Source organism: Cucurbita maxima, unplaced genomic scaffold (assembly GCF_002738345.1).
Source record: "Cucurbita maxima cultivar Rimu unplaced genomic scaffold, Cmax_1.0 Cma_Scf00003, whole genome shotgun sequence".
NCBI classification, from domain to species: Eukaryota; Viridiplantae; Streptophyta; class Magnoliopsida; order Cucurbitales; family Cucurbitaceae; genus Cucurbita; species Cucurbita maxima.
Genome location: NW_019272019.1, coordinates 2,571,910 through 2,585,977, shown reverse-complemented (window position 1 = coordinate 2,585,977; position 14,068 = coordinate 2,571,910). Strand labels below are relative to the sequence as shown.

Below are 14,068 nucleotides of genomic sequence, written 5' to 3'. Positions count from 1 at the left end.
CCACCTGTTTCGCTTGGTGAGCCGAGAATGCTCGACTTATCAATATATCCGGAAAAACTATTGGGATTCAATATTAAATATTAATAATTATTCTCAAACTAATGATTTATAAAAATAATTTATAAGAATACTTAAAAAGAGAAACAATAATAAACATAAATAATTGAAAAAATTAAAAAAATGAAAGAAAATCAAGATAAATAAATAATCAGAAAAAAAAAAAAAATACAAATCAATATGTTTGCAAAAAGGGGCCTCATTTAAAGAAAAAAATGTAAAACCGTAAATATTTTTGGAACTTTTAATAAATTACAAAAGTTGTTGGGCCTAAATGGAAATAACTTATAATCCTGGACCTGTATCCAAACACCCAATCTAGGGCAACCCATCAGAAACCCTAATCCTCTTCCTATTTATCATTCCATCGTCTGCGCCCCTCATCCCCTTCCCCTACCCCCTCCCCCCTTATCCCCGAAACCCTAATTCCCATCCTCCAATGGGTCGTGTGATCAGAGCACAACGTAAGGGAGCTGGATCGGTCTTCCGATCTCACACCCACCACCGGAAGGGTCCAGCCCGTTTCAGGTCCCTCGATTTCGGCGAGCGAAATGGGTACCTGAAAGGTGTGATCAGCGAAATCATCCACGATCCGGGCAGGGGTGCGCCGTTGGCCCGTGTTACCTTCCGACACCCCTTCCGCTACAAGCACCAGAAGGAACTTTTCATCGCTGCTGAGGGTATGTACACTGGTCAGTTTGTTTACTGTGGGAAGAAGGCTAATCTCGTTGTCGGTAATGTGCTTCCCATCCGAGCCATTCCTGAAGGTGCTGTGGTTTGTAATGTGGAGCACCATGTGGGTGACCGTGGTGTATTCGCTAGGTGCTCTGGTGATTATGCTATTGTTATTAGCCACAACCCGGATAATGATACTAGCAGGTAAACTTTTTTTTTTTTGTTTTTCTGATTCGAAGCTTGTCTGTTGAAGAATTTATGGATTTGTTCTTGGCTTGTTTGAGTACGGTTGTGTATTTTGCTAGACTTTCTTTACTATTATACATGGGATGTTTGTGCTATAATTCGTTAAATGAAGCTTGACCTGAATCGAACAAAAGGGTTTGATTTGAATATGCCTTTTGTGGTTTGGTTACATATTTCATTGAACATTTATATTGATTTTCCATCATAAGATTTTCCTTCTTCATTAATATGTAAACTATTATTCTATTGTGAAATTAGTTTCCGTGTACTTAAAGTTCCATTTGTGCTCAAATTGACAAGAAATAATCGGATTGATAAGTTGGGATTTTCTTATTAACGCCATGAAGTACTTTGTGTGGAATATGATAATTTTTAAAGGAATTGTGTTTGAAAGTGCTATGTGGTTGCAATACTTTTTGCCTTTTGGAGTTCATAGTGTCATTCTTTTGCAACTAATTCATGTTGCCAATTGTTCCTAGATGTGAATTTCCAACCTCCCAATAATGTTATGTGGTTTTCTATCCTTGTTATAATTCTTTTGCCCCGTGATTTTTCCTCTTTTCTCATGAACATGAACATGAACATGAACATAAATACGAATGATAGAGCTTGTACTCGCTCGATTAAAACTATCCATATTTACGTCGACTTGCTTAGTGATTTGCTAGCTGTGGCCAATGTGTATTCATCTCTCAAGAAGGCACATGAGGAGTGTCCTCATTGGAGTGAGCATAGATGATATGTTCTATCATTAGTGTCATGAAAAACAGGGAAAAAGCTCAAGGATTTTAGATATTTGTAGTCAACTACAGTTTTGTTTATGAATTGACACTGAATTATGTACCTCATGTGAGAGTTTTCTACTTGATTCGATTCGATTCCTACCCTGCCTTCATCTCAAAATTCTGTATTTTGCAGAATCAAGCTACCATCTGGAGCCAAGAAGATTGTACCGAGTGGGTGCCGTGCTATGATCGGTCAGGTTGCTGGAGGAGGAAGAACAGAGAAGCCTCTTCTCAAGGCAGGTAATGCTTACCACAAGTTCCGTGTGAAGCGCAACAGCTGGCCCAAGGTTCGTGGTGTTGCTATGAACCCAGTTGAACATCCCCATGGTGGTGGTAATCATCAACACATTGGTCACGCCAGTACCGTCCGTCGTGATGCCCCACCTGGTCAAAAGGTTGGTCTCATTGCGGCGAGAAGAACTGGTCGTCTCCGTGGACAGGCTGCTGCTACTGCTGCCAAGTCCGACAAAGGTTCTTAGAGCAACTCATTCTGTTTTAAGCTTATTTTGCTTAATACTTAGGCCCTTTCATCATGTTTGATTTGTTTTGCATTATGTTGAAGACCATATTTAGGAGTTTTTGTTTGAGTTTTGTTACAAGATCCTTTTTGAACATATTCCCTCTCTCCCTTGTTTCTTGCTGCTACCATGAATTTGAATTTCTGTTAAAAGATCTGAGCTTCAAGGGAATTCGGAAATAATATTAGATCACCATTAAAAGATTTGTTGTAGACCATGAAGAACAAATAGAATTTGTGGTCTTTATAAAAATGTTAGCGCATTAATGGAGAAAATGAAGAGACGAACAATGAAATTTGATCAAAATTTTAATTGTTTTTTTGTTCTTTTACACCAATGCTTTCAACTCAACCGATTGATGATAATAGGATATGTTCGAGTCGAGATGTGTTTGTTTAGGGTGTAATTGAGGCTATAAATTTAAAACATCACGATCTAATAGAATTTATTTTTGAAGGTTAAGATCCTACATAGTTGGAGAGGAAAATGAAACATTATTTTTCCTTAATAGACATGTTTTAGAGATGTGTTTATCAGGTTGTTACAAATGATATCAGAGTCAAAAATCAGGTGGTGTGCCATGAGGATGCTAGTTTCCAAGGGGGTGAATTGTGAGATCCCACGAGAATGCTAGTTCTCCAAAGGGGTGAATTGTGAGATCTCACATTAGTTGGAGAGACATTTTTTATAATCTCACTTTTTTTTTACATGGGCGTGAAAACTTCTCCCTCGTTTTGAAATTGTGAGGTTGATGTATAGAGCAAAAGTGGACAATATCTATTACTAGTTGACTTAACTGATATAAAATATTCTTCAATTGTTCGAGTTGAAATATCAATTGAAAGAAGTCAGTGTACCATTTATATAAAATTATGATCGAAGCTATAGATGTGAAACATTACAACCTAATAATCGAGTCGTGTTTATACGAACACATTTTTCACATAAAGTACTCACCGATAGCGGTCAAGTAATTACAAGTTTGGGATTTAAACCCTAAATTTCGTCAAAACAAATATTCCACCGAGGAATACTTATTGGGCCGGTCATTACAACCAGAGGCCCATGTAAAACAGCTGCATGGGCCTCAATTTTGTGCCCTACTAAACCAGCGAAATTGGCAGAAAGACATATTTACCCTTCAACAATAAAATCGTTTTGCTAAAGGCCAGGATATTTCGGTAATTCCAGCTAATACCCTCTTTCTCTGCTGCTTTAAAGTAGAGTCCCCATTCGCCCAAAAACTCTGATTTTCCTGTCTAGATTTTTCTTCCCCTTCCAGAAAGGGTTTAGTAGCTTAAACCCCAAGGCCATGGCTCTCAGATCGGCGGCGGCAGCGGCACCTCGGAGTTTGAGACGGCTCATTACAGGTACTTCAGCTCGTACTCTACCGATGTTCTTGCAGGCTATTCATGATTGCGAGAAACCGACGCCCAACACGAATGCCTTTGTTTCTGGCCGGCTGTTCTCCAGTGCTTCAACTTCCAGTTTTATTCCTCCGCCGCTTCCTCCGTCGGCTCATCAGCGTGAACAGCCTGAGCCTAGTACTAACCTTTTCGTTTCCGGTAACTCATTCTTTCTTAATCTAGTTGCCTTAGTTTATTTGCTTTGAAAACCATTAATTTGTCGCGTTTATGCGTTTTGTTAATCGCTCCATTTCTAGTCGTGACTCTGCTAATGATATTGTGTTTTATGGTTTCGTTCCCGCCGAATTATTTCTATCTGGCGGTGGTGTCGATACATATTGGAGTCTGGGGAATTTCATTTTTGCTGTTGTTCTTTTGTCGTCTTTCAGGCCTCAGTAAACGCACTACTACTGAAAAACTTCATGAAACCTTTGCAAAGTTTGGGGAAGTTGTTCATGGTCTGTTCTTTGTCTTTCCCTATGTTTGATTGGTGCTTAGGTCTGAAGAATTGCCATTTTTTACCTTTGGTTTTCCCTTTTGTTTACAGCAAGAGTCGTGACTGATCGAGTGACTGGATATTCTAAGGGATTCGGTTTTGTTAAATATGCCACTTTGGAGGATGCGGCTAAAGGCATAGAGGGCATGGATGGCAAGGTGAGTTATTAGAATATGCCTTCATTGTGTTAATCAACATATCACACAAATAAATACATGATTCCTGAATATGGTGTGTCCTGTAATCCACAAATGCGTACAAGATAGCATTCTAGAGTATTTGATCGGCAGGCAGCATATAGAACATATTACATCTTACAGAACTCTGATTTGACTATGATTCTTGCTTTGCAACCTTGAATCTTCATTTACCTGGTTTGGGCTGATAATTTTGCTTCAATTTCTCATCAGCAATGGTGTCTGCTTGATGTAATTCTTTCAAATGTGGCATTATTATGATACATGCTTCTCTTCTATAATTTGAATCCTTTGCCATTCGAGCAGCATGGTGGCGAGAGTAGCTTGTTATTTGGGCATCTAGGCTGATTTTTTTATTTTTTTTTTATCTTTGCTTAGTAATGGATGTTTAAATATTTTTTTTAATATTCGTTGTACTCTTTAGAAGATTAAATTAAAATACGACCACTATATGTTCATCAGTCTAAGAGGATTAGAAATGTTTTTCTTTAATGTTGGAAAGACGAGATGTTCATGTTTAGCTTAGCTGCCCAAGCTTGGAAACATTATTATTACTATTATCATTAATTTGTACTATTATTGCCAATGTTTGACTAAATGGTTAATAAATCTTTATAGTCAAAAGGTCTAGAAAAAACATACTTTGACAATGCCAAATGATTGTTGTTGAACAGTTAGTGATCTAGTTTCTTTTAAATCCACTTTGTCAAACTATATATATAACTTCCACATGAGAGAGGAATGAAGCATTCCTTATAAGGGTGTGGAAACATCTCCATGACAGATGTGTTTTAAAACTTTGAGGGTGGAAAGCCTGAAAAAAACAATATATGCTAGTGGTGGGAAAGCCTGAAAAAAACAATATATGCTAGTGGTGGCTCTTGTTTTGCATTAGCATAATTTTTAACATTTTAGCCGAACATTCCTGTTATTAACGGTTCCAATTGATTTAATTCCATACCAACTTGATGTCCAGTCAAAACATCTACTCTGATAAACTTAGAATGTTTGGAAGTAGGACTTGTGAAACCAGGTTGATGGTTGGTTTTGAACACATGTTGCAATTTGTTTATTTACAATTGAATGATGACGAATTTCTATTTGTTTTCCTTCTTAATGTTATCCAGTTCCTGGATGGTTGGGTTATTTTTGCCGAGTATGCAAGGCCGAGACCGCCTCCCGAGCACAATGCAGTCCCTCCATATGGCCGGCAATGACTCTCATAAACTTCTGCAATGGAGGGTGCTTGCCCATCCATTAAACTATTTTGGTCTGCAAAACGGCACCCAACATTATTTACATGATTCAAGTTCTTTCTTCAATGGAGGGTGGTTCTTCTCTTCCATTGTTGTGAGTGAACCTTTTTGTTATGCGGAACTGGAGATTAGCCGCAGGTATCTGATGAGTATATTTAAACTGAGACTGGGCCATTTTATACGTACCATGTATGACCTATTTTTGAATACATTCCGTCATAGCTATTATAAATATATGTTCGCAAATATACTTTTTTGCACTGCATTCTTGTTGATGATAAGCCGCCATTGTTTGATGTTGTCTTTAAGTTAGTTCTTAATGCACTTCAAGCCATGTAGTTGATGTTTGCCTGCTAATTTCAAATCCTTTTTACTTATTAGATATGCATTTACTATGTGATAGTGTATGGTGTAATCATCAAAATTATGTCTACATCCACCCAAGCTATAATATAATACGGTGGGATGTGACTAGTTGTCAATTCTTCCTACTCGCACTTTATCGCACTTTAGATTATCAAAATTGTAGTGGTTGCTTATTCGCTTTTAGTTTCTAACATAGATTTCTTTTAAATTGTTTTCAATACACTTTCTCGCTCACATTTTTTAAAAACATTTCTTACAAACTTGACTCAAGACTCATTGTATGCCAAGGTTATTTGCAAAGTACAAATTTTGTATGAATGACTTGATTGCCAAGTGTTGGACAATCACTTGTGACATTGAGCCTCCTTTCTACCAATTTAACTTAATGTTTGTATACAATGAAAAGTGATTTGTAAACCTTTTTTTCCTTTACATTTAAGTGGAATTTGCATTGATAGCCGAGCATTAACTAGTTGTACAACTTTAGCATTCTCTCTTATAATCTTTTATCTTGATTATATTATTGTTTCGGGTCAAAGGTTTTACGTTGATTTATCTGTTTTCTTAACCTTCTAATTATTGATTGTACTATATCTGAAACAAGAACCCGAGACATTAATAGGTCAAGCATTACTCGAACTCACCCACACAACATTGTTGGAGGAAGGTGAAGCAATATTAGTGTTCTCTCCATCCTCCAAACCAGCCAAAGTATCATAGAAAGGTCTATTAAGAGTCTCAGGCAGAAAAAACACAAGCATTCCACCCACAATTCCACACAATCCAAACACAAGAAATGGCCACCTTCCCCCCATAACCACTACAAAAGGTGCCAAAATGGCTCCCATTTGTGTGGCTTGTGAAGCACATCCTAAGGCCACATTCCTCACCACCGTCGGAAAAAGCTCCGCCACATACAGCCCCAACAGGTTGTAGTTCCCTGCCATCCCTGATAGACCTAATAGCCCACAAACCATCTTCAACTCTTTCCATTTTCCTTCACTATTACTCTTTATCAAACTTCCCATCAAACAAAACACCCCACTAAACCATAACGTCCAAATCCCCACCCCTCTCCTCCCCATCTTCCCTAACAACGCCGCCGTGACCGCGAACGCTGGCATCTCCACAATGGCGTTTAGAAGAACGTTGATGTAGAGGTTTGTCTTCAAGTTCACGACGTTTAAGCTCAACCCGTAATATACCACTGCGTTCATGAAATTCACTCCCACTCCAATAATAAGCCGCATTCGAGTGGTGGGTGAACGCATTATGTCAATAATACTCTTGTTGTTGTTGTCGTCGTTGTCTGTTTGACTGTTTTTTGTGTCGAGTGAGAGAACGACTCCTTCTGGGATGTGCTTTTTGTTGGTGTTTGCTATGATGGTTAGAGCTTTCATAGCCTTGTCGAACTTCCCTCTTACGAGAAACCACCGCGGAGACTCGGAGAGGAACGGGACGACAAGAATAAGGTAAAAGAGTGAAGGAATTGAAGAGACGATATAGAGTTTACGCCATGATTGGAAGATGTAGGCAATGCCGGAGAGTAATGCAATGCCACCGGAGAAGAAGTAGCACGTGGACATTGCCGCCGTGCAGCGTCTCGTCGGACCAATGGGCTCTGTCGAAAGAACAAAAGCGCAAAGGGCATTCCCAGCCGTGCTAACTCCGGTCAATAGCCGGAGGAGGACGTAGATCCAGTAGGAAGGAGAGAGAGCTGTTAAGCAGCCAAAAATGGTGTTTAGGATGCATACTAAAATCAGTGACCGTTTTCTTCCAAAGCTTGAGTCTGAGAGATGCCCAAAGATTCCTGCTCCTGTGGATCAAAGCTAACGTTCATGCACACGATAAACAAAAAATATGAAAGTTTACGAACGTATTCGATAGATATAATTTAAACCCAATATTAGTTTTAAAGTTGATGTCAAATTTTAACGTTCACGAACACAAAAAAACAAAAAATATGAAAGTTCATGAACGTATTAGACAGATATAATTTAGTTCACGAACACAATAAACAAAAAAATATGAAAATTTAGAAACGTATTAGATAGTTATAATTTAAACCGAGCATACTCTATACAACGTTTTAGAGAGACCTAAAGTGCATCCAACGAAGAAAATGGCTTGAGCCAAACCAACTTTATACTTGTTACCACAAACCAAACCCCACTCCACCACCGTCGAGCTTCCACGGCCGCCAACCCACTCCCATGAACCAGGTTCAAGCCTACAAACATCTTTCTCCGCCCCATCGCAGCCGGAGTGATCTAAACACCGCCACGCCACGTCCCGGTCGGCGAAGATCATAACCATAGTATGAAATGCCTCAAGGGTACAACTCAAATTGCTCAAGAAGAAATTTTTCAACTGCCACGGCCCAAACTCGCCGCAATACTTCTGCAACATGTCGTCGACAGTAAGCCTCTCGGGCACCGGTTCAACGGCGGGTTTCAGCTCGAGGCCGTTCCCCATCTCAGATTTATAGTATCTTGGAAGAGTGAAAAAGAAGCAAGTTTAAAAGGGTGTCCTTGAAGCTGTCGGGAATGTGTGATTTTAATGTTGTTGTTTTGGAGAGGTGTAGGTTTTGTCACATGAAAGATGTGTTTTGAGCTGGAAGTGGTCGTGCATGCTTTAAATGAAAGGTTAAATCTTGTTTTTTTATTTTATTTTATTATTATCCTAATAATGTGTGTAAGGCATGAACATGAATAAAAAAAATAAGAACTTTGTAGGTGAGGACCTTATATTAGGAGAACTTTCTGTAGTGGTTGTAACGGACCAGATATTAAATGAAATAATGTGGTGTAACTGGACGTGCATGCTTTTCATGATATGAAAAAGGCATGAGCATAAACAGCTGCAAACGTTCGATTGATGTCTCTCGTTCACGGTTCATTGCCTTCGACTTTGTCACAATAATCGAATTGTATACAAGGTGTCGAGTCTCGGAATTTGCATTTGCATCTTCGATCGTCACTCTATTGCTCGTCTTTTATAGACTAGTGTTGGTAAGTGGTTACGTGCATTCTCTTTTAAGTCTTGATTTGATATCGTTTTGGTCTATTGGTTTCGGTTGATTTTAAGTGTTCCTCTTTGTTTGAGAAGGAGGAGTTGTTGCAGCAACATGTTGGATTTAACAGCTAAAGTCTATGTCCACCACGAGTAGATATTGTCCAAAAGTTAATGCGTCTACTAAGAAGAGGTTTTCACACCAATTTCCACACCCCCTACAAAGAATGTTTTGTTCATCTCTCCAACTAATGTGGGATCTCACAATCCACTTCTGTTCGGGACCTAGCGTCTTCACTAGCAAACTGCCCGATGTTCACCGCTCCACCGCCTTCGGAGCCCGACATCCTTGCTAGCATACCGCCCAGTCACTGGCTCTAATATTATTTGTAATAGCTCAAACTTTCTATTATGGGGTTCCCTTCAAGATTTTTAAAACGCATGTGTTATGTAGAGGTTTCTATACCCTTATAAAAAAATGTTTCGTTTCCCTCACCAACCGATGCGGGATCCCACAATCCACCCCCTTCGGAGCCTAGTGTCCTTGCTAGCACTTGTTTCTCTCTCCAATCAATGTGGTAGGGAGAGGTTTCCATACCCTAATAAAAAAATGTTTCGTTCCACTCTCCAACCAATGTGGGATCTCACATTAAACATAGGAGTTTTCGTCGCACCCGCTAAGGAAGCATTTTTGGGCAGTGTGGGAAAGTGTTGCTGGTTTATGCAACATCGTAGGAAGAAAAGCGCACGGGTAACTCAGGTGGTCACCCCACTACAAGTTGCGTCCAAACGACAGTCAGGAGATCGCTGCAGAGGGGTTTCATTCTTCAATGTTCATGATATGTATATAGTAACGACCATTCATGTCCGTATATTTATCTCCAAATAGAACTATTTCTTTTACAGTTTTCAGCATTGAATCTCCAGAGAAAAAATGAATGCAAAATAGAACTTTTAACTAAACACTTATAATCCATAAACAGGAAGCAGACATCAATTGAATGTCAAAGTCAGTATAATAGAAAGCCATACCCCGTCGCCACGAGCTCAGTCTTTGTTTAGCTGCATTCTCGTGCTCTCAATTCCATGCCGAGGCCGATATCAGGTTCCTGTTTTTCCATCCCAGCAGCATTGCTCCATCCTTTTCGACGAGCGTGTAATGCTCCGAATAACACCTGAGAAGACTTCTAATGACGGAGTTGACATAAGAGCTCAACGGGAACTGGCGGAACCCTGCCATTGTCAACCTTGATTTCCACTTACCGAAGAGCTCGTGTCGCTCTTCTCGTTCCCTCCCCTCGCAAGCAATGACGTTAACGATATCTTTTGCTAAACAATGTTGCTCAACGTTGATACGCTTCTTGTTGTCTCTTGGTAGAGTGACATCAATGGACTCAAAGATTGCCAAGTAGTAATCTAATGTTTCCACAAACCTGTTGAAGAAAGGGGTTGTGTTGGTGTTTGATTCTTGCTCTACCAAAGTTACAACCTTTGGGGATAATGACTTCACCAGCCTTAGCAGCCCGTCACGTGGATTGTTCACGTCGACACTTTCGTCCGGGGTATGATGTAGCTGCAACGGGAAGTTTACAGCTAGAGCCTCCCCCGGTCTGATGTCGAGCATATCACGCGTGATGTTTGGAGCAAAAACAGGTACTCCATGAAACTCTACCTTTATTCCGTACTTTCTCGAGATCTCGGCCAACCTACTCTCTACGACCTCCAACCCATCACCACGAGCATATTTAGAAACAGGGTCGTCGATACCAGTTATCCTCACATGTGGAGCTCCACTCGGTCTAGCTGCAAGTGCCTGAAGAAGAGTTAACCATTGTGTCCCTTGACTAATCTGGAAGTCTATAATGTGAATGCGATCTTCGTTTCGACAGGCTTCGGCGATCGCCCCGTTTGCTGCCATGTAACCGAACTTCAAGTAGGGGCAGATTTCATAAAGCATATGCATATAGGAAAGCAAATCATCACTTGCAGGCTCTCTACAGTTTAGAGCACGGTATATATTCGCCCCCGAGTCCTCTTTCCTCGCCACCAGTCCTTCGACCATGTAAGCGCCGAGACGTTGGATCGGTTCACCGCCGATAGACACAGCACCTCGTGCTGCAGCAACCAATTTGTCGAAATCCTCCATCCTGTACTCAGCTAAAGCTTTTGCACAAGCAATCAGCAACTTCTTAAGATTATCCGATGGCAATCCATCCTGCTGCAACATTGGTTCATCCATCGATTTCTGGCGTTTCCCCAATCGAACTTCTTCAGAACGCTGGCTTCTCGACACCGGTGACATCTGAGACTGTACAACATACGACGACCCACCACATTGATCTTGGCTCCACGAGTACGGTCTTTGCCCCATCATCTGTGGCCTGCTACTCTCATCAGGCTTGTTCACAACTTCCTCATTATCAGGTTCCATCAAAGCACTCTCCAATTGTTTCAAAGCATAGCTTATATTCTCAGTTGAACAACCCTCATAAACAAATGCATTTGATCCCAAATACGACGAAGCTATTCGATTAAAGCTACTCGTTTCGAACGACGAATTACACGAAGGGCTAAGTCCCGAGAGATCATCCGGGGAATTCCTTTGATCCTGGCTATCACTTACAGTCGTCGTCGTAAAGGAATCCGATTCGAATTGCGACAAAAATAGCGACGATGACACAGGGGAATTTCTAAAGTTGAAGTTCACAGATCCAAGCAAACTATTAGGTAAAGATGGAACTGAGGAATAAGAAGATGTATATGAAAATTCTGCACTATTAACCCCAAATCCAAACAGCTGGTGAGAATCCATGATATACACTTAGCATCAGCTCTTCTAGCAGACACGACAAAGATTCAACAATGTTTTTGTCTAAAACCTAACAACAAAATTGTTTTTCAATATCCAACAGAAGAAGAACAAGAATCAACCTGCGACAAAAAAAAAAACTCACAAACAAGAACAGCATAAGGTTTTCTGAATGTTTCAGACAGAATGGGACAAAGAAATTCAAAACCAAATCTCAGAAAAACATGAAGCGATTAGGAACAGAACAGAGTAATGTTGGGAGATTCGATTTTCACCTGAAATTTGGAGCTGAAAATGGGAAAGATTGTGAATCTGTTTGTGGGTTTTTTGGTGAAGGATTAATGGAAGAATTTCTGGGTGTTCTGTTCTTATGGGTGTTCTTATTTTGAAGAATTAGTGAAGAACAGAACGGGTTGATGTTTGAAAAATGAAGCTGAAGGGGAGGGGAGAGGGTTTTTATTGTTCTTGACGGGATTTAACGGTAACGGTGGGGTGACGGTGATGTACCGCGGGGAGTGACGGAGGTTGGACCGGACTTGACGGCGGAAGACTTCACCGACCACACGGTGGGGAAAGGAGTCTGAAAATTCTTGGTTTTTTCTTGTGGGTTGTGTTTCTAGAGAGATTTTAAACCACGCGCCTCTTTGGAAAGTGGCTGACACTTCCATTGCCATGTCATTATTATTTTAAAATGTGTTGGATATATTAATTAAGAGTATTTATTTGACTTTGGTTGAGTTTTTCGGTAACGGAAAGTTCGATTAGTTTGCGGGTTGACATTTTTCTTGTGGGGTCAACCCTACAAACCCGAAAAATTAGGTTACAACTCAACTCGGCTCTACCCTACTTTTAAGGTTATTACGAAAATTAAAAATATGTAAAGTTTGTAACTGATATTAGTGATACGATGTGACTAACATGTATTATAAATAAGTATAATTTTTTAAAAAATCCTGCCTCTCAACCTAATTTGACCTGAAAATAGAGAGTTGGGTTGTGAACTCTATTCAAATTGTTCAAGTCACCAACCTAACCAATCCAAAATTTCGGGTAGTGTTCTTTACATGAATACAGAGACGGTACACGACTGGACAGTGTTGATATTCAATGAGTTAACTTATAGCCTACGGTCGACCGACCCTTGAATTAGTCTCGAATGACTTAGGAATCAATTTTGGATGTCGATTTCATTAGCTACTTGAACTCGTTCTCGTGATATTAGCATTTCAACCAACTTTATTAGTTCGTGAATAGTAGTAAATCATTGAACTGTTACAATCACGTCGTTATTGGAGGCTCGAATGAACATTTCAAGACTAGTTCAACGATACTCGAGTTAGAGTGGAGATGAAGGCACATGCTTTTTTTAATCCAATTTTCCATTCATTAGGGCACACCATAAATTAGTGAGTGGGGTTCACGCGCAAGGAAGTGATAGTGGGAGTTGGACGCACTTTATCTTAAATGGCGCTAACTGGTCCGAGCGTATTTGACGGTATTGGCATGCACGTGACATGTACGTGATTTTAAAACTGGAATTCATTGTACGAGATGCCGCCACGTGGAATTTCTTTTTTTAATAAGGAAAAGCAGCCACGACAGCAGTGACACTATCTAAAAAAAAATCAACGATGACACGTGGAAGTCAAAATGGAGACCTCTGACCAATTCTTACTGGATTACGTGGCACGCGCTTCATTTATCATCAATCAAAAGAAGTCAAAATTCAATTATTGAATTTTTTTCAACTATATTCCACCATTTTAAAAAATAATAATAAAAAAAAAAATCTTTTTATTATTCTTTAATTTCAATTATATATCTTATCCAATTTTTTATTAATTTTAAAAATTCTATAATATTTTTTCAAATTTTTAATTTTCTATTTATTGTAAATAACTATTAAATATTAAAAGAAATAATAAATATTTAAAAATTATTTTCAACAAAATCTTGAATTTTACATTTAATCTCTTCCCACGCTTGCAATGATAGAGACTATTGACCCACTTCTTGTTCTTAATCGTCTATTGCCCGTCTATAGGTTGACTTCTATATGCATCCCAATTAAGGTTCCACAAACGCGAGGACTACTTTACGATGACAGACAACCGCCTTATAGCACCGATAAACCGAAGTTGAGCTTACATATGATGCTAAACACTAATCCAATCTCGACAAAAAAAAAAAAAAAAAAAAAAAAAAAAAAAAAAAAAAAAAAAAAAAAAAAAAAAAAAAAAAAAAA

The 14,068-nt window shown here is 39.4% G+C and overlaps 4 protein-coding genes across 5 annotated transcripts; 2 read left to right on the top strand and 2 right to left on the bottom strand.

Moving 5' to 3' along the window:
• Positions 1-427: 427 nt before the first annotated feature.
• On the top strand, positions 428-2,484 carry LOC111476920 (60S ribosomal protein L8-1-like). The gene is made up of 2 exons (XM_023120794.1): positions 428-936; positions 1,897-2,484. The coding sequence occupies exons 1-2, from the start codon at positions 497-499 to the stop codon at positions 2,240-2,242; spliced, it is 786 nt and encodes a 261-aa protein (XP_022976562.1). The 5' UTR covers positions 428-496; the 3' UTR covers positions 2,243-2,484.
• A 1,043-nt stretch (positions 2,485-3,527) lies between these two features.
• On the top strand, positions 3,528-5,941 carry LOC111476943 (organelle RRM domain-containing protein 2, mitochondrial-like). 2 transcript variants are annotated; one of them, XR_002717183.1, is made up of 5 exons: positions 3,528-3,846; positions 4,077-4,145; positions 4,235-4,341; positions 5,508-5,747; positions 5,813-5,941. XR_002717183.1 is itself a non-coding variant. In XM_023120826.1 (4 exons), exons 1-4 carry the CDS (start codon positions 3,594-3,596, stop codon positions 5,595-5,597), a joined length of 519 nt encoding a protein of 172 aa, XP_022976594.1. In that variant the 5' UTR covers positions 3,528-3,593; the 3' UTR covers positions 5,598-5,941. The 2 variants fall into 2 exon arrangements, 1 of the variants encoding a protein (XP_022976594.1); XM_023120826.1 differs by having other exon boundaries at positions 5,508-5,941.
• Positions 5,942-6,570: 629 nt separating this feature from the next.
• On the bottom strand, positions 6,571-8,835 carry LOC111476865 (organic cation/carnitine transporter 4-like). Its single transcript, XM_023120712.1, has 2 exons — positions 8,102-8,835; positions 6,571-7,818 (listed from the first exon to the last, which is right to left on the bottom strand). The coding sequence occupies exons 1-2, from the start codon at positions 8,475-8,477 to the stop codon at positions 6,626-6,628; spliced, it is 1,569 nt and encodes a 522-aa protein (XP_022976480.1). The 5' UTR covers positions 8,478-8,835; the 3' UTR covers positions 6,571-6,625.
• Positions 8,836-9,860: 1,025 nt separating this feature from the next.
• LOC111476857 (scarecrow-like protein 21) lies at positions 9,861-12,254 on the bottom strand. Its single transcript, XM_023120694.1, has 2 exons — positions 12,099-12,254; positions 9,861-11,945 (listed from the first exon to the last, which is right to left on the bottom strand). Exon 2 carries the CDS (start codon positions 11,824-11,826, stop codon positions 10,093-10,095), a length of 1,734 nt encoding a protein of 577 aa, XP_022976462.1. The 5' UTR covers positions 11,827-11,945; positions 12,099-12,254; the 3' UTR covers positions 9,861-10,092.
• Between the last annotated feature and the right edge of the window lie 1,814 nt (positions 12,255-14,068).